The 24692-nt window shown below is 41.1% G+C and overlaps 1 protein-coding gene across 4 annotated transcripts in view; it reads right to left on the bottom strand.

Annotated features, from left to right (window-relative positions):
- LOC306887666 (inversin-like) overlaps positions 1-24692 on the bottom strand; it is a 38060-nt gene that overhangs the window by 5234 nt on the left and 8134 nt on the right. For 2 of the 4 annotated variants that reach the window (XM_079445602.1, XM_079445600.1), the window contains 12 exons: positions 22856-22940; positions 21487-21653; positions 19441-19614; positions 14436-14603; positions 14168-14348; positions 13947-14056; positions 13254-13425; positions 12861-13016; positions 11946-12175; positions 11683-11789; positions 10797-11006; positions 2644-2873 (listed from right to left, as the gene is read on the bottom strand). In XM_079445602.1, coding sequence (XP_079301728.1) covers positions 2644-2873; positions 10797-11006; positions 11683-11789; positions 11946-12175; positions 12861-13016; positions 13254-13425; positions 13947-14056; positions 14168-14348; positions 14436-14603; positions 19441-19614; positions 21487-21653; positions 22856-22937 — 1987 coding nt within the window. In that variant the 5' untranslated portion in view covers positions 22938-22940. The remainder of the gene's footprint in view (positions 1-2643; positions 2874-10796; positions 11007-11682; positions 11790-11945; positions 12176-12860; positions 13017-13253; positions 13426-13946; positions 14057-14167; positions 14349-14435; positions 14604-19440; positions 19615-21486; positions 21654-22855; positions 22941-24692) is intronic. The other 2 variants (XM_079445601.1, XM_079445603.1) reach the window with 2 other exon arrangements.

Here is a 24692-nt window from a genome sequence, read left to right as displayed (position 1 = left end):
ATAATACTGTCATTTATATATATATATGCATCATCCATGCACCCAATTATAATATACATTTGATTAATATGACTAAATATTATAAAATTGTAAAGAAACTCCAGGATCAGTTCCCTCTTCACGTAGGCCTAGTATTTTCATCGGGTCCGTCGTAGAAAAATCTGATTGGTTGATAACTTTTGATGTTTAAATGTGAAAAGAATTAATATCTAGCGCAAGAGCACGGAGAGATGTGCGAGTGCACAGGACAAAGTTTGAGCGCGCACACGCACACTTGAGCGAGAGGAGAGACATGTTTTAAGTGCGCGCACTCTCTCTGTGCGAGAGCAGCGTAACTTATATCCGAGAGCACGCGTCCGTTTTTGTGCGAGAGCAAAGGAAATTCGCGAGCGGGGAGATTATATTCATCTACTTTCGCGCAACAAAAATGCGCTCTCGACATTTGGCAGTAAAATAAAGTGAAGTGCGGCGCGCAGTTTAGAGCATCTCAGCTTGTTTGCTGTCTGAAGGTAAATAAAGAACTGTTGACTGAATAAGTACAGCGTTTTCATCACTCAAGAAACACTATATTTATAAAGGCTAGTGTTTTTTGTATTTGAGGAGCGGATAAGAGTGTCTTAGTCTAGCATTTGTTGTCAAGTCACAGCCAAATAGCTTGTGCGAAGCGCTGAATCTTTTATAATATGATACTTTGGCCAAATAACAGAAAAAAACCGAGTGCCCATACAGCGACATAAAACTGTATGACCTGCAAGTTCTTGGAAATGTAAATAGGATGCCCTTTAGCCTACTGCCTTTGATGTGGAGGTATGACGGGAAAAAACATTCGCCTATTTATTCATCTTTGTTAATGTTAATGAAAATACAGTCGTTCATTGGTTCAATGCATTAACTAATGTTAACAAACACAACTTTTGATTTTAGTTTTTCTCAGTCACTTTGGTGCATTTCTTGAATCATCCTTAATATTCGCAAAGTATGTGCATTTGTCAAAACAATTTGTACAAACAGCACCACACAATGGCTTACCTGCAAAAGCCTGCAACTTATTCAAAATCTTTAGTTCATCTCTCAAAGTTAAGTATGTCAATGAACAAATCAGTGGCATGAGAATGAAAAGTCCTTGTGTCATTGTTCACAAACAAGAAAGGCAAAGTGCTTAGTCAAGTTGTCAATATAACAGTGCGCTCTCTTAGTATTACCTGATATAAACTATGGCAACAGTTTGGATGACAGTCATTGTACTGAAATGCAAAAGGCTGCACTTCTTATGTATGCCATAGATCCATTTTAAAAGTACAAATTTACACATTACTGTATGTGGGATATTGATTGAAAGAGACTGGATCACATAGTTACACTTTTACTAGTTATAATATTATAATAAAAATAAAATATTACAACGTCATTGTGATACAGAAAATAAAAAGAAATATGGGCACAAAGGCGAAAATACTCAATTAGAAAGGCAAACACAGGCAGAGCTTTGCTTCTGCATGCAGCACTGTATGAGGACTTTCAGAGAACTGGTTTGTCATTGATTGATCTGCATTCTCTTCATTAGTGAAAGTCTAGATTCACCTGCATGGCAAATTTACAAAAAGACTAATAGAAATACATAGAAAATGTGCTTGATAGTTTATGACAACTAGATCAACCATTTTGCATTTAATGACTTATATGATGAACTAATGATTAGATGTTTTGAGGGGTAAGACTATTGCACAGAGAACTAAATAATAAATATTGAGCATGACATTAGCAACTGATAATGTAGGAAAACGCAGACAAATGTACTCATTTGCATGAATGTACCAAAGCAATTGCAACTTGATCAAAAGAATGAGAAACTGCTTTTATCATGTGCACAACTGACAAGATTTCATTTTCTGATCTGAGAAATGCACCAAAATGACTGAGAAAAACTGTAATGCGTTAGTAAATGTTGAAATTAACATTAATAAATGCTGCAGAAGTATTGTTCATTCTTAGTACGTTAACTAATGTTAACTATTGAACCTTATTATGAAGTGTTACCATTTATATAAATGTATCTGTATACAATAAAGCCACAATATCAATTACCAGGAGGTTTCCGGCCGACAGCAAACATTTATTTTGCCTAGTATGTCACAATATGAAGTAAATCTGGCCCTGTACATGATACTGATTTTTGTTGCCAAATTGGTTTGGAACAGTTGTTGAATAAACAATTAAACTGAACTATTATGCCTGTTATCTATGTGATTAACTGACAGTTTTATTGATCACTGAGAGAGCATTGACTTGGTATGAGGTTGGTTCAATATAAAAATTATTATTATTTTTTTTTTTTTAAATAGCTTGGATGTAGTAAACTACCTTTGCCATGTTGCTGTAGCTTAGCTTGCTACAATTCCCAGGGCTGTAGCTTTAGTGTAGTGAAGCTTCATTTAATGAGGAGTAACTGTTAGCTTAGTTCACTACATTTTCCAAGTAGCTTGCCCAACACTGCACATATACATATATTTTTTTTGTTTGGCCATTTATAAGGTGAAAATAATTATTGGTAATAAAAAAATAATTTAATTTAGTGACTAATTAATGTGCACTGAAGTGTAACGCCATGTCATGTATTCCGTACTTTCTAGTTCATAAACTCACCAGTTCTATGTTTTTTCTCTCTCCTGTTCTGTGAATGGACGTTATGAGCGCTGGGGGACTTTTTGTGTTTGTGTCCTTTCGCCACCAATGGATCTTTAATGCTCTGCTCCGTTTCATCCAGTGAGAGTTTTTCCACTTTGGCTGCAGCCAATGAGACGAGCTGTTTCTGATCTGCCTCAGCCAACGAGAGCTGCTGCTCCGCCTCACGTCTGCGCTCCTCTTCCCTCTTCCTAAAGAAGCAAAAAACACACACAACGCACATTAATTTACTCATACACATACTTTTATCCTGTTAATGACGACTGTCCTGGATCATTTATTTTCATCTTTCAGTTGACAACAAGTAAAGTATCTTCTTATGGATGCCATAGCGAATATTCAGATACATTTAAACTAGTTTTCAAAGGTTTGGGATCAGTAAGATTTTAAAAGAAATTAATACTTTTATTCATCAAGGACACAGTAAGTACATTTATAATGTTAAGATTGTTTAAGATTCCTATTTCAAATAAATGCTGTTCTTTTCAACTCTCTATTTGGTCACAGAATTCTGAAAAATTTCCACAAAAATACGAAGCAGCACAAATATGTCCAACATTCATAATAATAAGAAATGTTTCTTGAGCACCAAAAGCACCAATATTAGAATGATTTCTGAAGGATGTTGTGACACTGAAGACTGGAGTAACGGCTGCTGACAATTCAGCTTCACCATAACAGTAATTACATAAAGTACATTCAAATCAAAAACAGTTATTTTAAATTGTAATAATATTCGGGGGTTAAAACAAACAAACAAAAAAAAAAATCCTGAGCCTGAACTTTTTTCCAGGGGTTACGGAGGTGGACATATACGCAGGGTTATTTGGCAAACAAACAAAAAAAAAAATATTATTTGAATGATTTTCCTCTGAACTAACTATTAACTACACTCAATTGTTTTGTTCAAAAGAAATAATGATCAATTAAATACTAGGAAATTAATATAAAATAGGAAACATACAAAGACAGTTTACTTCAGAAAATTACAGTTCAGTTCAATTAGCAACAACAAAAACATTCAAATGCTCCAAGAACTAGTAACTTAAACAGGGTTTAAGGCTAAATGAAATTCCAGTACTTTCAAGGACTTTTCAAACATTACTTTTTTGGTTTTCAAAGACTAAAATCAGAGAACTCACTTTTCAAACAACATCATTATCTTTCAAATTCGAATTAATAAGCTAATACAACAATATGGTACAAATTAAGTGCAGCACATGCAAAGAATGCAATGACTGTGGCAACTATAACATTTGAAAGGATACTATGGCAAAGTTATCTCTTTCCTTATAATTAACCTGAAGAATGAAAGCTATATCATTCACTTGGAAAATGATGAGATATATCATAGACACTAGACACTTAGCTCACGAGATGAGACAAAATACAGATACTTACAATATATTAATAATATTTTAAAGAAATGTTCAATGACAAAATATTTGTCTTGCAATGCAGTTGTATTATGAAATGTTTCAACTAATCTATGATAATTTTGGTAATCAAATAATTACTGATTATTTTTACAATTGAGAAATTTGATATTTTTTCGTTATACAAATAGAAGAGAAAATGAGGCTTTTGGTTGAGAGTGAAAGCTGTATTCCTCTCATGCCATTGGTAGGCGAACCCATGAACTCAAACGTGATAAAGTTTTTTTTTTTTTAAATGTAAGACTATCTTTTTTCCACAGCCAAACGAACAAGAGACTTAAACATAAAAAAACTCACCATGTTTTTAATGTTAAAATACGTACAACCCATTTTCATTAGGTTAATTTAAGATTTTTAGAGTCAGCTAAATAATTCTGACTTTTGGTTGGTACAATAATTTCAGGTCAATATATTGTAACAACTGGCTGTTGTTCTGTAAAACGTGGGGCTAACCGAGCTAAGTTAGGCCGCTGCACTATTACTGACTAATTACTAGCAGGAAATGCGAGCACTCGTGTCCCATACACCGCACGACATTGAGTGTCTCTGTCGGCCAAAGCAGTGGCAAAACAAACCAGCAGGAGGCAGTAATGTCTTCGTTACACATTTATTCTGATCACAGAATTAGAACTTTTACAAGCAAGCCCATATTGCCAAGTCCCTCCCCTACACATCTCTCTCTGTGACGGTAACAGCACACTCTTTACATAACAGGGCAGTAAATGAACCAAACCCACCCGAACTGACTTGAACATAAACACACATAACATTGCTGACGCAAAAACCCAACCATCTTACTTAAATAACGCATAAATCAACTCTAAACAAATACCCATAATGCACCTGGCTGCTAGCGCTGATTGCCAGGTCATTACATAACCCCCTCCACAAGAGGGTTAGTGTCCCCACAACCCTAATCTCCCAAAACAAAATCCAGCAAATGTCCTGGCCGGCGTCGAACACGCTTCGGCCTCCCTGATGTTCCACTCCCAGCGCCAGGCTCAGTCTGGAGTCCGTCATTGTCCATCTCGGCACTGGGAGTGGATGGTGGGGAGCCGCCCTGGCTTCCACCAGTCTCTTGCTCTGGGGCCAGTGGGTGGTACGGTGCCAACCGGTCCTTATGAAGCACCACCCGTCTACCCCGTCCAGGCATTCGGACCCGGAAGACCACCTCTGAAATTTGGTCCAGAATCTCCCCAGGTCCCTGCCAATGATGCGTCAGTTTGGGTGACAGCCCCCGCTTCCTTTGGGGGCAGAACACCCACACTCTGTCCCCTGGCCCAAGGGTAGGCCCGTGGGCACGGGCGTCATACGCCCGCTTCTGGCGGGCTCCAGCGTCCTCTAGAGCCTCCCTGGCCAGTTGATGAACGGTGCTCAGACGCTCCTTCAATCGCCTGAAATAGTCCAGTTCTGGTCCACCGGCAATCTCTGGCTCGGGGGGCGACCCGAACACCAAGTCCACCGGCGTGCGGAGCTCCCTGCCAAACATCAGCGCCGCCGGTGTGCACTGACTCGACTCCTGCACTGCTGTCCTATACGCCCACAGGACCAGGGGCAGATGCTGGTCCCAGTCTCTCTGATGCTGACTGGTCAAAATGGCAAGTTGGGTCGCCAGTGTGCGGTTGAACCGCTCAACCAGTCCATCGCTTTGCGGATGGAGGGGAGTGGTTCTTGTCTTCTTCACCCCCAACCGCTGGCACACCTCACTGAACAATCGGCTCTCAAAGTTCCGCCCCTGGTCACTATGAAGTTCGTCCGGCACCCCGAACCGGGCGAACATCTCATCCACTAGTCGCTGCGCCGATGTGTAAGCACTCTGATCCGGCACCGCATACGCCTCTGGCCACTTTGTAAAGTAGTCCATAGCGACCAGGACAAAGCGGTTGCCGGCCTCTGTGATGGGGAACGGACCCAAGATGTCCACCCCGATCCTCTCCATGGGCGCCCCGACTAGGTACTGCTGCAACGGCGCATGAGAGCGTCGGCTGGGTCCTTTCTGTGCTGTGCAGACATCGCAGCAGTGAACGTGCAGCTCTGCATCCTGCCGACACCCCGGCCAGTAGAATCGCTGCCGCAGCCGCCGCACTGTCTTAGAGTTCCCGAAATGGCCGGCTCCAGCTGCCCCATGAACCCAACGGAGGACCAACGGCCGCAGAGTGTGAGGAACCAGGAGTTGCAGACGGTCGATTCCCCCACCAGGTGCCTGCCACCGCCTGTAGATCACACCATCGTGGAGCTCCAGGCTGCCCCACTGAGAATGAAGCGACTTGATCTCGGGACCCTGGGAGGACACGGCTGGCCAGTCTGGACGTGTTCGGGCCTCCAGCCAACCCCTCACCTTTACCAGCACTCGGTCATTCGCCTGCTGTTGCCTCAGCTGCTCGGTGGTGAACGGTTCCCCATCTCCACCACTGTCACCCGGCCCTACTGCCGCCGACGATGGCCCCAGACCTCTTTCTTCCTGACGACCACAGTATCGACACTCATCAGCGAGGCATGGGCGTCTGGAGAGGGCGTCAGCATTGGCATGCTGTCGCCCTGGTCGGTGCTGAACCTCAAAGTCATACTCTTGGAGGATCTCCAGCCACCTTGCCACCTGACCCTCTGGCTGGCGGAAGTTCAGCATCCAGGTGAGGCTAGCGTGGTCGGTCCTCAGTGTGAACCTGGTGCCCAGGAGGTAGGGCCTGAAATGACGGACTGCCAGGATCACCGCTAGCAACTCCCGCCGGGTGACACAGTAATTTCTTTCTGGGCGACTGAGGCTGCAGCTATAGTAGGCCACCACTTGCTCCCCAGACTCCCCCCTCTGGCTGAGTACAGCCCCGACCCCCACGTTACTAGCGTCAGTGTCCACAAGGAAAGGTTTGTTGGGATCAGGGTAGGCCAGGACAGGAGCGTCGATGAGAGCGGCTTTTAGCTGCCTGAAAGCTGCCGCACAGTCCTCAGACCACCCAAACCGCCGGCCCTTGTTTGTCAGCTGATGTAAGGGGCTGGCGATGGTTGCAAAGTCTCTGACGAACCTCCTATAATAGGAGGCCAGGCCCAGGAAGCTCCGTAGCTCAGAGATGTTGGTTGGTGGGGGCCAATCCCTCACCGCGGCCACCTTTGTTGGGTCGGTGGCCACCCCGCTCTCGCTAACCACGTGCCCCAGGAACTGCGTCTGGCGGGTGAGCAGGTTACACTTGGCCGGGTTCAACCGCAACCCGGCACTACGGATGGCTGTCAGGACCTCCCGTAAGTTGTGGACAGCCTGGTCAAAGTCTCTGGCATGGACCAACAGATCGTCCAAGTAGACCACACAGCGAGTGCGGGGAATGTCTTTAAGGACACGCTCCATCAGCCTTTCAAAAGTGGCTGGAGCGTTACACAGTCCAAAGGGCATCACCCTAAACTGCCACAGTCCTTGCCCTATGGTAAACGCAGTTTTGGGCCGGGCCTCTGACGCCAGCTCTACTTGCCAATACCCGCTGCGCAAGTCCAAAGAGCTGAACCAACAGGATCCAGCTACATAATCCAATGCATCATCAATGCGCGGCAGCGGGTATGAGTCCTTGCGGGTGACCGCATTCAGTCGTCGAAAGTCCACGCAGGGGCGCCACCCCCCCGTTTTCTTCCGCACCATGACCATGGGTGCGGCCCAGGGACTGTCCGAGGGCTTAATAATGCTGTTAGCTGCCATATCTCGGATCATTTGTTCGGCAGCCTGGCGCTTAGCGAGAGGCAGTCGGTGGGGGCGCAAGCGAATGGGGGCCGCGGGGCCAGTGTCAATGTGATGCTGCACCAGAGCTGTCCTGGTACAGTCCTCCTCTCGGGCTGCAAAAATGTCCACAAATTCTCTCAATAGGTGTTGCAGCTGCTCCTGCTGCGACGTGCTTAGATGCTCACCGCTTCGCCGCCCCAACTCCTCAACAGCAACAACAGTCTCAGGTGATGGGGGGGCGGATGGAGTGTGTGGTGATAACGGCTGGGGTGTGCTGGTCTGAGCTACAATGCTCCCCCAGGGCTCCCCCTGAGTCTCTGCAGCTCTTGTGCGGCGGCTGGGGGCTGGAGCCGGCGAGCACTGATGTCTGGACGGCGGCTGTGGGGCGGCAGCCTCTCCATGGCGGCTCCGGCCCAACCGGAGCGGCACGGTCTCGTTACCGAGGCAGAGGGCGGCCCCTGGCACGTCAACACGTGCTCCCCAGTGGGCCAACAAGTCCAGGCCAACAATGCACTCATCTCTGATGTCGGCGAGCCAGAACTCGTGGCGCGTCTGGCTCGTCCCCACCACCACAGACAACAGCTTCTTCCCAGGCATTACTGTCCTTTCACCCGTGACGGTGAGTAGTTCGGTATTGGTGGGGGTCCAGTCCTCTGGAAGGGGACCGGCCGTTCCTGACAACAGTCCTTTTCGTAGCAAGCAAATGGTGGACCCCGTATCCACCAGGGCGCTGCAGGGCTGCCCGTCAACCACACAGTCCAGGTACAGTCCTCTGGTAATCCCGCAGCGCCCCACAGTAGGGCAGTCATTGTGGAGGGGTGCTGTAGAACGGGGTGAGGGTCCCCTCACTGCCTCACTCCGAGGTCGTTTCCCGGGGGTGACATTGCCCGGGGCCGGGGGCTCGGGGCAGGGCAGTCCCTGGCGAAGTGCCCCGGTTCTCTGCAGCGGAAGCAGCGGTCTAGTCTGGACCTCCGTCGGGGGGTCACCGCTGGTTGGACCCAGCTGACCTCCTCCTCAGACTGGACCCCTTCCACCTCTCGTTCGGCTGCTCTCGTTAGCTGGCGTTGGAGCGGAGCTTGACTTGTCATCGGCCCAGCCTGTAGCACCTCCTCGGCTCGCTCAGCCTCTCTCAGCGCCTCACTCAGATCTCGGGGTGACAACAGGCGGACATGCTGGCGGAGCCGCTCAGGTGTAAGGCCCCGCAGGAAAGCGTGGAGGCTCAACTCTTCCCTCGCTGTGGCCGGAAAGGTAGGGTAGCCCCTCCGGGCATAGACCCGGATGTCAGCGGCAAATGTGCCCACACTCTCTCCTTCACGTCGACGTCGGTTTGTCAGCTCCTCCCTGCTCTGCTCTGCGGAGGTTCTCTGCCCGAAGCGGCGGTTGAGAGCAGCGGTGAGGGCCTGGAGATCACGCCGCTCTTCAGGGGACAGATCGATGAGGACCTGAAGCGCAGGACCCTCCAAGGCGAGGGCTAAGTGAGTCGCTGTCTCCTCGCGGCTCCATCCATCGTGGAGAGCAGCCAGGTCGACCTGTGCCAGGTAAGGCTCCAGGGGTGTCAACCCGCTGTATCGTGGCAGCTTGGCAGGTGATCGTATGAGGATGCCTGGGCGGCCATTGATTTGTAGTGTCGGTGTGACGGCCGGTGGTTCGTTCCGCCCCTGACCAGGAGCGCGGTACATTGTCCGGGGAACACTGGCGCCGTCAGGTTGGTGCGGAGCCCTGCTCCTCCGCGTCGTCTCACTTGTCAGGCGCTCTAACATGATGCTGTTCTCTCGGATGGCACGCTCTAATTCGCCTATACTTTGCTCCATATTGGCGTCTTCTAAACAGCCCAAATCCCACTTCTGACACCACTGTAACAACTGGCTGTTGTTCTGTAAAACGTGGGGCTAACCGAGCTAAGTTAGGCCGCTGCACTATTACTGACTAATTACTAGCAGGAAATGCGAGCACTCGTGTCCCATACACCGCACGACATTGAGTGTCTCTGTCGGCCAAAGCAGTGGCAAAACAAACCAGCAGGAGGCAGTAATGTCTTCGTTACACATTTATTCTGATCACAGAATTAGAACTTTTACAAGCAAGCCCATATTGCCAAGTCCCTCCCCTACACATCTCTCTCTGTGACGGTAACAGCACACTCTTTACATAACAGGGCAGTAAATGAACCAAACCCACCCGAACTGACTTGAACATAAACACACATAACATTGCTGACGCAAAAACCCAACCATCTTACTTAAATAACGCATAAATCAACTCTAAACAAATACCCATAATGCACCTGGCTGCTAGCGCTGATTGCCAGGTCATTACAATATGATTTCAACAGGGCAGAATTTGTGAAAGACACTTGCTAAACATCATGTTTTGAACACCTAGCAGGAAAAAAAAAAAAAAAAAAAAAAGAGTAGATGGATAGTTTGGGGGCAGAATAACACTGATTAAAGACATTAGGTTAGAGTGATGGACTACACAAACAAGTTTAACGGCAATGAAATGAATGTATGTTAACGTGTTTAAGCAGACCCTGGAAAGGAGAGGACACGTTCTAAGCTGCGTATGTGTGTATTCATTCATCCATCCTCAGAGCTGACAGACTCTAAATGTCAAACTGTTGAGCAGCTGAACATTGCCCAATTAACAGAAAATGAGGGAGGATGAGTGAATCTCTCTCGCTCTTTCTCTCTCTCTGTCTCTCTCTCTCTCTCTATCGTCTCATCTATTTCCATTATTGACAGCAAGAAATTGATGCTCATATTCCTCAGCAGGCAGGTAGATAGATGAGCTGCTTCTGAGCAAACACACATAATTAAACAACAGGTATTATATTCATGCAAACATTCCGTGTGAGCTCTGCAGATCAACCTAGCTACATCAATCAGCACTGGATTGTGGGTAAGAGAATATTTGCACAACACCATTTATCTTATCTCTTTCTCTTCAAGGCAGAAGGTATGGGTTTACACGAGTCTTACTTTGCAGCATCCTTGCGCAGTTGTTCGTGTCTCATGAGGAGCTTCTTGCGTTCTCTGAAGGCCCGTCGGACCTTGTAGCCCTTGTAAAGAGCCTGGATGGACGAGGCGGCGATGTCCTGGATGGCGGTGATGGACAGAGCTCCATGCTCCAGTAGAAACTGGGTCAGTTCCTGATGCTCTCCCAGCAGGGCATAGTCTAGAGGAGTGTACCTAAACACAACGATTATAGTCAGGAGCCATTTAACACAGCCATTTGTTTTATTTTTTGATGTGAAGGACCTCAAATTTTAAATTAAAATATAAAAGTTTTTATTCAAAAACTGGAGTCTTTAAGATTTTTAATTTTTTTGAAAGAAGTCCCTTATGCTCACCAAGATTGCATTTACTTGCAGTAAAATATTACCACAGTTGTGAAATAAGAGTTTTCTATTTTAATATATTTTAAAATGTAATTTTTAAAAAAATGTAACTTTTTAGCAGCCATTATTTCAATTTTCAGTGTCACGTGATCCTTCAGAAATAATTCTAATAGGCTGATTTGGTGTTAAGAAACATTCATCATTATTATCAATGTTGAAAACAGTCAAACAGTGAAATATTAAGCTGCTTAATATTTTTGTAAAAACTCTAATAAAGTTTTTCCAGGACGCTTTGATGAAACAGAAATCTTTTGTAACATTTTTGTTAAATGTCTTTACTGGTTACTTTTGATCAATATAAAACATCCTTGCTAAATAAAAGTATTATTATTATTTTTTTCAAATAAAACCTAATATACTAATATACTATATACATAGTTTTCAATAACATATATATGGATCTGCAGTCAGATCCATAACCGCTAGGCCACATTTCAAGAACATGTACATGCATGAATGTTTGTTACCTCTCCTCAGTGTGCTCCATATGGTTGGGAAAGGCCCCACACCCCAGAAGCAGCTTCACAGCATCCAGATAACCATTATTACAGGACCAGTGGAGTGCGGTTCTCCCCTTAACAAAAAACAAAAAAAACATATACAAAAGTCAAACCTCAAGCTATTCTTCAGTCTTTCTCTTATTCTCCCTTTATATCCCCTTCTCATACTTTTATATCCAGCAGGCCAGTGCATGTTCTCAGTGTTAGCTTTGCATCCAGGACAATCATACCTCCTTGTCCTGGATATTGGGGTCTGCATCATGCTGAATGAGCAAGGCCATGCAGTTGATGTAGCCAGCATATGCCGCACACTGGAGAGGGGTCCGTCCTGCGTGGTCCTGCAGGTTAGGACTGATCCCGTTCTCCATTAGCACCTCGCACACCTCCGCATTGCCACCCAGAGCCGCCCAGTGCAGAGCAGAGTGACCGTCTATGTCTACCAGATCAACACGTGCCCCTCCTAAATGTATAAAAGATGCAGATTTACCATGAACACTCTTTGAACTGTTGTACTTTAAACAGAGATCTCTACTGACACTTTTCCAACAACATAGTGCCACATCTTCACAAACAAGTCAGTCATGCTCTAGTGATGCTTAACAAAACTAGATTACTCCAATTCTGATAAACAAAGTGGCCTAGAAATAAATGCAATGCTGGCTCTAGCTACTTTTTCCCCCCAAATATGTATAAAATAAAATAGTTTTAACTACAAAACACGTTTGTGAATTTATTGCTATAAATTTTATATTTAGATAACTTACCAAAAGCAGCTAATGATGGCATAAAGACAATGAATCATAATATCAATGTGATAAATGACACCAATGTTAATCAAATAATTTTCAAAAAAATATGCAAAAACAACAAAAATAATTTTATACGTAACATTACATATATATTATAAAATAAGTCTCAAAAACAAACAAACAAATACATATAATACAAACTACTGTATATAAATTTTTATTTATTTATTTATTTTCAGATATATAGATTATTTTGAATATGCAAAAACAAAGTAATTTATTTTAGACAGAGTTGCAAAATAATGTTTATGTCTAAAAAATTATTTTATGCAATAAATAAATATCCCTGGACAGCACCAATGGGGAGGATAAAGGGTCATGTGTGCACTTACAAACCTTTGATGAGTGTTAGAATGACATCTCGATGGCCCATCTCACAAGCCCGGAACAGAGGTGTGTGTTTCATTACGTCCAGCGGGTCCACCATAGCTCCTTGCTCTAGCAACAACCGCACAGTGGACACATGCCCTGAGAGTGCAGCCGCATGAAGCGCTACACATACACACACACAAAACAGCACATAAAGACAGTGACCAAACCGTCAACTCTTGTTATGGCTGTATGGAGGTACATACATAGGATATGGCTTGTTAATTGCTTGATTGAACAGAAAATGCAATTATCACTGATCTGAGCTGAAACTAACCAGTTTAGGCCAGGAATGGATAATTGTGTTCAAAATGACTGTCTGTGTGTATGTGTGTGTGATTGTGTAACTCTCTCACACACCTGTCCCTCCATATTTGTCAGTCATGTTTATATCCAAGTCCTTTTTCAAATCCAGCATAATTTTGATGACATCATCACTGCCCTTCCCCGCAGCCCACATGAATGCTGTTCGTCCCTCCAGATCGGGCTCATCTCGCACAGAGTGGTGTTTCAGGAACACTGCGACTGTGTCCTAGACAGACAGAGAACATTATAAATACGCAAAACCACCAGAAACAATTCAATAAAGCAATAAGATATATAGTAGTTTATATATTAATTGCAAATAATCGCATTCAAAATAAAAGTTTTTTGTTTACATAATGTGTGTACTGTGTATATTATATTTAAATATATATGATATCATTTATATGAATATATACACAGCAATATATACATCTATCTATCTATCTATCTATCTATCTATCTATCTATCTATCTATCTATCTATCTATCTATCTATCTATCTATCTATCTATCTATCTATAATAAATCAATCAATGAATGATTCAACACAAAAAACAAATCTATATTTGTTTAAATATATAAATGAATGAATCAATGAACCAACAATTCAACTGACGTTCTGTCACAATTTTTTTCTAAAGCTCTAATGAAGCCCAATTAAAAGAAACAAATGAAAAGCAAAACATTCAGGGTCCAAACTTACAAGATATTATTTTACACACTTAAAAATGATGTCTTATGTCTTACAGCATAGTTGCTCTGAGCTCCATAGTGAAGAGGTGTTGCTCCCTGACTGTCTGATGGGATCATCCCAGACTTGTTTCTCTCCAACAGAAGGTGTACAATCTTTGCATGACCTGCACAGTCACATACAAACCAGTGTTTGCATCTACATCTTGAATTCAATTAAAAATAATTAAACTTTAAGCAGTCAAGTTCCGCATATGTGTATGAGTATAAACGTGTACCCAGCAGTGCTGCCCAGTGCAGTGGCGTCCTGAACAGGTTGTCATAGGCCGTCACACTGCAGCCCTCATATGATGTCAGCACTTCAACCACCGCCTCATTCCCATCAGCCACTGCAAAGTGCAGAGGGGTGCATCCCTCATAGTCCTGCCAGTTCAGCAGGGATTCAGTGGGAGCAGCTTCCTACAAAATACACAAATACTGAAGATACTGTAATTGTATTATTTGTATGTGTGAGGAGAAATAATGAAGTAACAAGTGTGGACTCACCAGGATACAGTGTACTGTACGTGTAGCATTGGGGTGTTTGTTATGTGCCGCCCAGTGTAAAGGGATCTTGCCCTCGCTGTCTGGGATCCCGATGTTTGAATCATGCTTGATCAGCAGTTTAACATGCTCGGGGTGATTGTAGAAGGCGCTCCAGTGCAGCGCTGTCTGCTGTAGAACAAACAACATTCAATTTCAAAGATCACATTTCCAATTTTACTGTTCACTTGTGTTACACTGTGGCCACAAAGCTGCTTCACGGCCTTCAAGGAAACCGGGGCTTTAAATGATCAAAGCGAGCGGGCTGTCAATGAACTGCAATCAAGAAAATAACTTTATGGAGCTTTTCCCAGAGCACAAATAAAGAAGTCCTTCGCTCTTCATCATATCACATCAAACTAGTCAGCCAGCTTCCTCTAGGCTTAGAGTGTCAAGATCTTCTTATCCAATACCACCAGGCCTACGACAAGAATATGAGGATTTTTTTTCACATTTTCTGTGCTGATTTTAGGTCAAATGTGTTTAGCAGAGCTGGTGGTACTACACTCTTTTTAGGTGCTGAAAACATAATATGTTAGCCAAAATACTCAATAGACCACACAAAAAAAAAAAGTGTATATATTTAACTGAATAATGTAGCATGACGGGAAGTTCAACAAGTGCACATTTCCAGAATGTCTTGCAGAATGCCATAATTGCTAAAATCTGAAAATGTTTACTTTTTTTTAACAATACATTACAACTTGAAGTAATTTTTTGTACATTTACATGTAAATGAATTTAAACTTAAAATTTTATAAATAAACTTTATAACTTTAAATTCAAATATAAAATTAAAAATTAAAATTACAACTTAGGTTGAATAAAATTTAAAACCAAAAGTAATTTAAACTTAAATGTATACAAAAAAAAATTTAAAACGTACATTTTAACATAAAATGATATATTGCAACTTTAAGTTGAGTAAAACTAAAATGTAAACTTAATTTAAATGTATTAATTATAATTAAACAAACATCACTTTACAAACTTTAAGTTGAATGACATTTTACTTTTAAGTGAATTTAAACTTTATGCATTATAACTTTACATTAAAATGTAAAATTTTAATCTTAAAATTACAACTTTAAGTTCAACTTAAATGTATACATTAAAACAAAAATGTTTAATAAAAAAAGGTTAAATTATATATTATATACTTTCTCATATAGTAAATATAAATACAACTTTCTCGTAATTCCAATGATATACAGTCCCCTCCAAAAGTATTGGAACGGTAAAGACAAAATTGCTCTGTTGGCTGTGGAGTCAAGACATTTACAAATATGATTAAAAGATGAATATGAGACAAAACTACAGAATGTCACATTTTACTATTAGCCGTTTCAACACATAGATATTTTACCAGCTAAGAAGATCAGCACTTCATCTCCCTATCTGATGTGAGCATAAGTATTGGAACAGTTGCCTCACAGGTCTTTCTAAGTGATCAGCTGTGTCCTGCATTAATACTTCAGATATCAAAAGCAGAGATCGTATCAGTTATATCCATTCTGAATCCTGCAATCGATGATGACACACAAACCAGGATGAAGATGAGGGAGCTGACTTTGAGAGAAAAGCAAGCAATTTGGATGCTAAAAGAAAAGAGGAAGTCAATTAGAGCTCTAGCAAAAATAAACGGCATGGAGAAAGAGTTTGAAAACCACCTGCAACCAACAACGACCTGATCGGCTGAGAAAACAACAGTAGTTGATGACAGACAAATCATAAAAGCTGTGAAAATTAATCCTAAAAGACGTGTCTGTAAAATCACCAACAACTTCCAGAAAGCTGGGGTGATGCTCTGATAACTCCTGTCCTCAGGAGACTTTGACACAGAATTACAGAGGCTCAAGATGCAAACCTCTGACCAGCACCAAAAATAGAAAGGCAAGATTAGAGTTTGCAAAAAAGCACAAAGGGGAGCCAGAAGAGTTTTGTAACTGTGTTTATGGACCGATGAGACAAAGATGAACCTTTATCTAAGTGATGGGAAAGCAAAAATGTGGAGGAAAAAAAGGAACTGTAATGATCCCAAGCATACAGCCTCATCTGTAAAGCATTGTGATGGTGGTGTCATGGCATGGGCATGCATGGCTGCCTCTGGAACAGGCCCTCTCAACTTTACTGATGACTTAATGTATGATGACAGTAGCAGAATGAATTTGGAAGGGTACAAAACCATCTTGCCTACCAATATTCAAGAAAAATGTCACCAGATTCATTGAGAAGTGCTTCATATTGCATCAGGACAATGACCCAAAACACCCTATAAGTTCAGTCAAGGAATTTATAAGGGCAAAGAAATGGAAAGTGTTACATTGCCCAAGCCAATCTCCAGATTTAAATCTGATTGAACATGAATTTCACCAGCTGAAGAAGAGAGTAAAGGCAAAAACTCCCCAAAACAAACAACAATTAGAATTGGCTGCATTAAAGGCTGGGAAAGCATTTCAAAGGATGAGACCAAGAGTCTGGTGATGTCTATGGGTCACAGACTCACTGCTGTGATTGTGCGTAAGGGATCTGCAACTAAATAATAGCTTTTAATCTTTTATATCTGCTTATGTTCAACTGTCCCAATACTTATGCTCACATCAATGAGTGGGATGAACTTTAAAAGTGCTGATCTTTGTATTTGGTAAAACATGTATGTGTTGAAACGGCTAATAATAAAATGTGACATTCTGTAGTTTTGTCTCATATTCCTCTTTTAATCATATTTGTCTTGACTCCACAGCCAACAGAGAAATTTTGTCATTACTGTTACAATACTTATGGAGGGGACTGTATTTTGCAAATGTGAATTGTCAAGCGCCTGAGAACATTTGAATTGATGTAGGTTTGCAATCTCAGCTGCGCACATAAAATCTATTTTGATGTATTTATCTCTCCATCTATATCAGTTGCAGATTTCCAATGCCTTTTTTATGAGTGTCAGGCAACTTTGGCTCTCTCAGTTTGAGACTCCATTCAAAATCCATCCTCGTCATTAAAGCTAATATTTTTGGCTTCTATTTGATAAATTGCTTGAGTTTTTCCTCATCTGTGAGTCACTTTAGATGCTTAATGATTACATGTAAATTTGCTGGTCTCCAGCTTTTTAACAAGCTTCATTAGCTAAACATTCTTGTTCAACCATAAAGATGGTTTGCTCTGCAATTTGATTCTAAATTCAAAATGTTTACCTAAAACACACACGCCCTTCTCTCTTCATCAATCACTCAAGTTTCCCCAGCCCCAAAACAGCCAATGTGGACAGTGAAGACTGAAGACGCACTAGATGAGCTATTTTCTGCATCTGGCCACAGAACAAGCCTCATCACGAGAAATCACGATTCTGCTTATCAAATTATTACAAAACCAACAGATAGATGAAGGCCTGCAAACAAAACTCCCTTATGCGACTCAATGGAAGCACTGATACAACCACAGTGCATGCACACACGCACACACTCATGTTAGCGTAATCACAACCATACACACACACACACACACACACACACACACACACACACACACACACAGAATAATGATTTAAAACAGAAGCCTTAATAACCCTAGTAGCTTTGAGCAGTTTGTCTGTGGAATGAGATTTTAAATGACGGCGTATCTAAAGAGTTGCTGTATGTGCGTAGATCATCGGAAAGTAAACTGGGGTGAATGTTTACAGTAATTGGAACCAAAGTGAATAAAGCTGCATGTGGTCTGGTAATCTGGAGCAGTTGATAGCAGTGTTTCCCAGGAAAGCACAGGGCCCACATATGCATCTCTCCAAACTCTTCTTTTACTCTATGGTGACCAGCACATATCAACGTCTCTAGTCTAAAGCTTCTATGTTTACTAATGCTAGCTACAGTACTATAGCTGTTACTATTACTTGTATTATAGCTCATACAGTAATATTACAAATAAAGCATAAATGGCTGCCCACTGCTCCGGGTGTGTGTTCACGGTGTGTGTGTGTTCACTGCTGTGTGTGTGCACGTTGGATGGGTTAAATGCAGAGCACGAATTCCGAGTATGGGTCACCATACTTGGCAGTATGTCACTTCACTAAAGTACAACAGCCCTGCCAACCATTATGAAACTCTTTCCAGTTTCACAAAAGGCCGTTTCTGCCTGTTTCACTGTGACTTTAAATCTCACAATGTGACTAATATCTCACTATTACAACATTATTTCTTATAAATATAATAAATAATTTGGAAATAAATATCTAATTAATTTGTTTCTAATCTTAGGATCAAAAGTGACAAAGACATTCAGAATATTAGAAAAACTTTATATTAAAAATAAAACCTGTAATTTCAAATTTTGTCAAACAATCCTGAAAAAAAAAAAACATATCTTGGTTTCCACAAACATATTAAGCATCAGTTGTAACACTGATAATGTGATTAAATGTTTCTTGACCAAATTTCTGAACGATCATGTGACACTAAAGACTGGAGTAATGGCTGATGAAAATTCAGGTTTGCCATCACAGGAATAAATTATATTTTAAAACATATCAACACAGATAAAAGTTACTTTAAATTGTAATGATATTTCACAATATTATGGTTTTATCTGTATTTTTTGTTGTGAAAATGGGTTGGTTTGTATTCTCTCTGCGATTCGTGGAAGACGTCTTTGGCATGCAGCGAGTGAGTGATTGTCACTTCAAACACACACAAAAGGTTAGCATTGCGATGAGACCCTGAGCCTTGTAGGCGCCTGGCAAGCTCTCGCAGCAGCTCTGAGAAAATAGCTTTTATTAGACAATTTAAACAGAGCTCATATCCTCCAGAGAAACATCAGAGGGTGCAGAGGTCCCCTGCTGCTTTATGGCATATATACAACCACAAACACACACACGCACACAACACCTAACCTCACGTTCACCCCGATCCCCACCCAAGCCATCTATAGACGAGCCGCCGAGTGTGTGAGCATGTGTAATGTGTGTGTTTGCATTTGGTACCTTATTCCTGTCCTGTGTGTCCACTTCACCAGGTGCCATGTGCTTGAGGAGCAGAGACAGAGGTTTGGGGCTCGAGTGTCGGGTTGCCAGGTGTAAAGGGGTCATTTCTTCCAGATCCTTTAACCGCCAATCGGCGTGGCGTGACAGTAAGAGTTTCATGAAGCGCACATTGCCCTGAAACGCATGTGTATAGGCAAAAAAAACACAATCAACAACTTTTATCTTAAATTAGACAATTGTCTGTTTGTAAGGATTGGAGAATCACATACTAATAGATCACAGTCCCAAGCATGAATAACATTCCATTTACTCTGAATTTTTTATGTTTTCAAATTAATTTATTGCACTATTTGACTACAATTCAGTCAGAACTGTGGCCAAGTCATTAGGGCAGCTGTGAACAGCTGTGAAGACTGATTGAAACCAGTAACACTTAAGTTTTCCAGTCTATTTGACTGATCCATTAAAAGAACCGGCTCATAAGAGTCATTCATTCATGAATCGGACAACACCTGTAAACTCACAAACATTTAAAATTTATGTCTGGCTTCAGTCAAGGCCCAAAAGCATCTAAAACTATCATTTCAGTTCAGTTGGTTTTACTCCAGTGGAAAATCTGACACATATACATATCCATATGCGTTCTCATATCTGGGATATCATAACTTAATATACAAAGGCAGCATTTGTAAGTTCATTTCCCCAGAAAATGTGACTCTGAAGGCTGGAGTAATGGCTGCTGAAAATTCAGATTTGCCATCATTTTGACATGCCATCATGACATTTTATTTTAAATAGTAATTATATTTCACAATACTAAAAATACATCTACAATATCTGATATCAATTCAATCAGATTTACTCTGAAATTGTGAAACTATAAGCTTTAAAGGTGAAGGCTGTATTTTTTTTCTATGGAAGAAAACTTACTCCTATTTGAGATACCATAACTTAATATTTGGGCAAATTCATTAGCTGTCTCTAGAAATTAAGTTACATATTTCACCTTTAAAGTCAAAATGAAGTGAAAATTCACTCTGTTCTCTAAATGCATGTTATTGGTTTTATTGTGAATGACTAATTCACACGTTTCGTTTTCTACATTTTTAGACCTTGTAATTTTTAATCAAAATGTAATCTCAAGCTTCCATTGAAATGACAGACTTCTCTCTCGGATGACGTATACTGGACTTCTCTAATCATTAAACCTTGCCCCTATCTTAAATTCAACTTCAAGCTTGCATTCAGATCTACCTCCATCTAACCAACAGCTGATGGATAGAACCAAGTCCCCACCCAACTATTCTTCTTTATCAAAAACTTGTTTAACTTGCATGTACAACACCACACAGAAAAAAATATCTGGCACTACTTGTCAATAGACTGACCTATTATCTCAGCTGATATTTCATCTGCATTTTACTATAATGACAAAGCATCCAAAGCCAGCAAAATAATTAAATAAAATGATGAAAAAAGTGCTTAGTGTCACCCAGAGACGTTATTCTTGGGCCGCGGTTTGTGGTACAGGCAGCTGTTTATCCATCTAAAGGGTCTGAATGTGTCTGAGTGTGAACAGCCCTCCCCTCTCATCAAGTATCCTCCCAGGCCTCCTTAGCTCTGGTGTAAAACATTCCGGGGAGAGCCCTCGTGTGTGTGTGTCAAGGTTCTCAGTCTCTATTCCCAGCCCAATTAGAGTGTTAATCCCTGAGCTACAGCTCTTATTGATCTAGATGTCAGAGTGTTACCCATCAATCCCGTCCCTCCCTGTCTTCCCCTCCTCACACTCTTGCCATCTCCTTTCCTCTCCACTCTGCTCTCCTTTCCAATCCTCTTTTCTTGTCTCAGTCAAACTGTCCCGTTTATTAAGTCAAAATAACAACACATACAAGAGCTCTCATATTCAGATTACTGGGAGAACTGTGTCAACATCATAAACACTAGAGGGCAGTAAACCCTAACGACACCAAGCCTTTGTAAGTGTCTATCAGAATCAGGGCTGTGTGTGTGTGTGTGCGTGTGCGTGTGTGTGTGTGTGTGTGTCACCTTCTGTGCTGCCAGGTGCAGTGCGGTCCTCTGACTGTGGTCAGTCTTGTTGACGGCTGCGCCGGCCTTAAGAAGCACCTCTGCACAGTCCAGGCGGTCGGCCAGCACACAATACATCAGAGGAGTCCGGCCAAACTGATCCTCACTGTCCCGTAGACGAGACTCTGCTGCGGACACAAAGCACACATTCATAAAACAGTCAACCATAACCTGTTATTGAAATCTTTCTTTAATATAAAAATAAATGTGTGAGTGATATATTGAATATTATTGGTTCATTTATGATGATTTTTCTACGACGATGTAAAACTAAGCAACAATGCAATGATTTTAATGGGGTTTTTTGTGTGTGGTTAGGTTTAATAACAATGCCATTATTTACACTACCCCGGTGATGTACTGCATCTTTAAGAATTTGTGTGAACCAGTGTACACTTTGCTATCCCATAAGGCCACTGGAGTTAAATTTGAAAATATAAGAATTTTGAGTTGAATACTGTAAGTTCTTTTATAGTTTTCTTTTCCATAAATTGCTAAATGGTACTTCTTGGTACCCAAATAAATTATCTACATGGTTAATACATCATAGGTCAAAAAACATACAGGTCTGAGGACAATACAACATGACATATTTATATTCAAGTACGGCCAGCAAATAAGAATTCAGCACAAAAGCACGGTGTGTAGTATAAATGAACATCTTTAAATGATAAATCTTAAAAGTTAAACTATATTTTAATTCTCATATGCAAAATTGTGAGCATACTTTGCAACATTGACTGTTTTGGTTGACTAAAATCCTTTCAAAGTGAACGTACATATTAAATATCATAAAAAGGATGAAAAATGTGTTTATAGACTACCATTCAAAAGTCTGGGATCAGTTTTTTGTTTGTTTGTTTTTGCAGAAATGTATATTTTTATTCAGTACGGATAGATTAAATGAAACAAAAGTGACAGTAAAATTCAAATTTCAAATAAATGCTTCAAGAATGCTGAAAAAAGTGAAACATGACAACCATTTTTAACATTAATAATATGAACAAATGTTTTCTGAGCACCAAATCAGCTTATTATAATGATTTCTGAATCCCTACTGAAAATTCAGCTTCACCATCACAGGCATAAATAAATTAAATTACATTTTAAAATAGATTAAAATCATTTTAAATTTTAAACACATTTCAAGTATTACTTATATTATTTGTATTACTGTTTCTATGGTATTTTTTGAGCATAAGAAACACTAAAAACTCTTACTGATCACAAACTTTTGAACAGTGGTGTGTTTTTTTTAAAGATATATCGCACACATGGAATACAAAGTGAAGAGCATGGAGTATTTTGAGCACATATATATGCGTGATACCTGTGATCAGTCTCTGTAAGGTGTTTTTGTCTCCATTCACAGCGGCCGCATGCACCTGAGATGGATTCTGGGAGATCAGCATCGCCTGGTGCACGCACGCACACACACACACACACACACACACACACACACAAACATGTTTGTATATGTGGTTTACAGGGACTCTCCATAGGTGTAATGATTTTTATATTGTACAAACTGTATTTTCTTTCCCCTTATCCTAACCGTACACCTAAACCTACTCCTCACAGAAAACGTTCTGCAATTTTAGAATTTCAAAACAGCACAGTATGTTTTTTTTAGCCATTAGTTTTACGAGCACACAGGAAGTATCCTCATAAACCATGTTCACATTGTAATACTTATGTCATCATTATACACATTTTTGTTTTTCCTCCTAAACCATATAAACCTGTACACACACACCAGCAGTCATGCAATGTGCTCACTCAGAGGCCAAACATCAAGATTACAGGCCTAGAATCTAAACTCACTCTTTCTGAAATGAGCTTTGAATGGTGACCAAACCAACCATTACATCCACTCGCAGTGGTTCATGCCGGAATGCTGGGTAATCCTTAGACAGGAAGTAGCAGGGAGGGGGCAAATCCCCCACTGGTACACACCCTGCCCAACTCATCTCTTATTCATGCTCATCAATATTGCAAGAGATTTTAAAAAAAATCAATTACATACACAAATCCATGATAAATGTGTGCGAAGCATGTTTATGACCGCAGAAATGACTTTTTCAATGAGTGCTACAACCCATTCATGCAATTCCCTTTTTCTTTGCCATTCTTTCCCGTCACACACACAACTAATTAGCCGCTCTGTTCTCACGCACCTCATGAGAGGGTAATTGGGGTTAGTTAATGCAGACTCATAAAACTACTAAGAGTTACAACTACTTCAGTAGCATGTGTGTTTGTGTGTGTATGTTCTGATTAAAGCCTTTAAATGCTCTCCGATACACTATAATTCAGCTTTATATGACTCCACGTAGTTTAACGAAGGAAATCAGACATCACAAAAAACGCACACACAGTCTGCTTTTGGAATCACAATGTGGAAAAAAGACAGCAGGGGGATGGATGGCTTTGAGAAAGGTGCGCCTGTGAGGGAAGAGCTCTATCTGTACATGTACTTTCAAGCATGTTTGTGTCTGACAGAGTGTTAGTGTGTGCGTATGTGATCGCGTGGGAAGTCATTTTCCGTGAGAGAAGGTTTTTATGGAGGCTTCGCTCATATCGACCACAAGCTTTCCTCAATTTCCTCCAGACTAGGACGCACACATACATGCAAACACACACACTGGGGCTTAATAACAAAAATGCCTGGCATACAAATCAAACGACTTTCTCTCAAACGCGAAATAAAATTCAGACTTGGTTAAAAAGGAGCTGGTAATTTTCAACATGTTAGTGTGGTTTTAAGTCGATTGAAAAGACTGAGAAAGGAAATCAAATATAAATTTTAGTGGCATTATATTGATGATCATTTGAATGGTGCATACTTATTTTTAACTAATTTAATTTATAATCTTTGCTATCGTAGATTATTACAGCTTCACATTCAAGTGCAAATCAACTCAATTACCTAATGATTCAATTATATAACTAATAATAATTTAATAAATGCAGCATCTGTCATATCAATTGTTTTTATACCTTACAGAAATACTCAAGTGAAAATAATTTGTATAACTGTTAATTTAAAAAAAGTTTCAGACAAAGTGAATAAATATGTGTTATAGAGATACAAAATAACACCGATTTAGACTTTCACATTTTCCATTGAAACTCTGGAACACATTAAGGATTCATGCAATGTGCAC

Source organism: Barbus barbus (genome assembly GCF_936440315.1).
Source record: "Barbus barbus genome assembly, chromosome: 21".
Classification (NCBI taxonomy): domain Eukaryota; kingdom Metazoa; phylum Chordata; class Actinopteri; order Cypriniformes; family Cyprinidae; genus Barbus; species Barbus barbus.
Note: the sequence above shows the minus strand (reverse complement) of the source record. Positions and strands in the feature narration are given on the sequence as shown.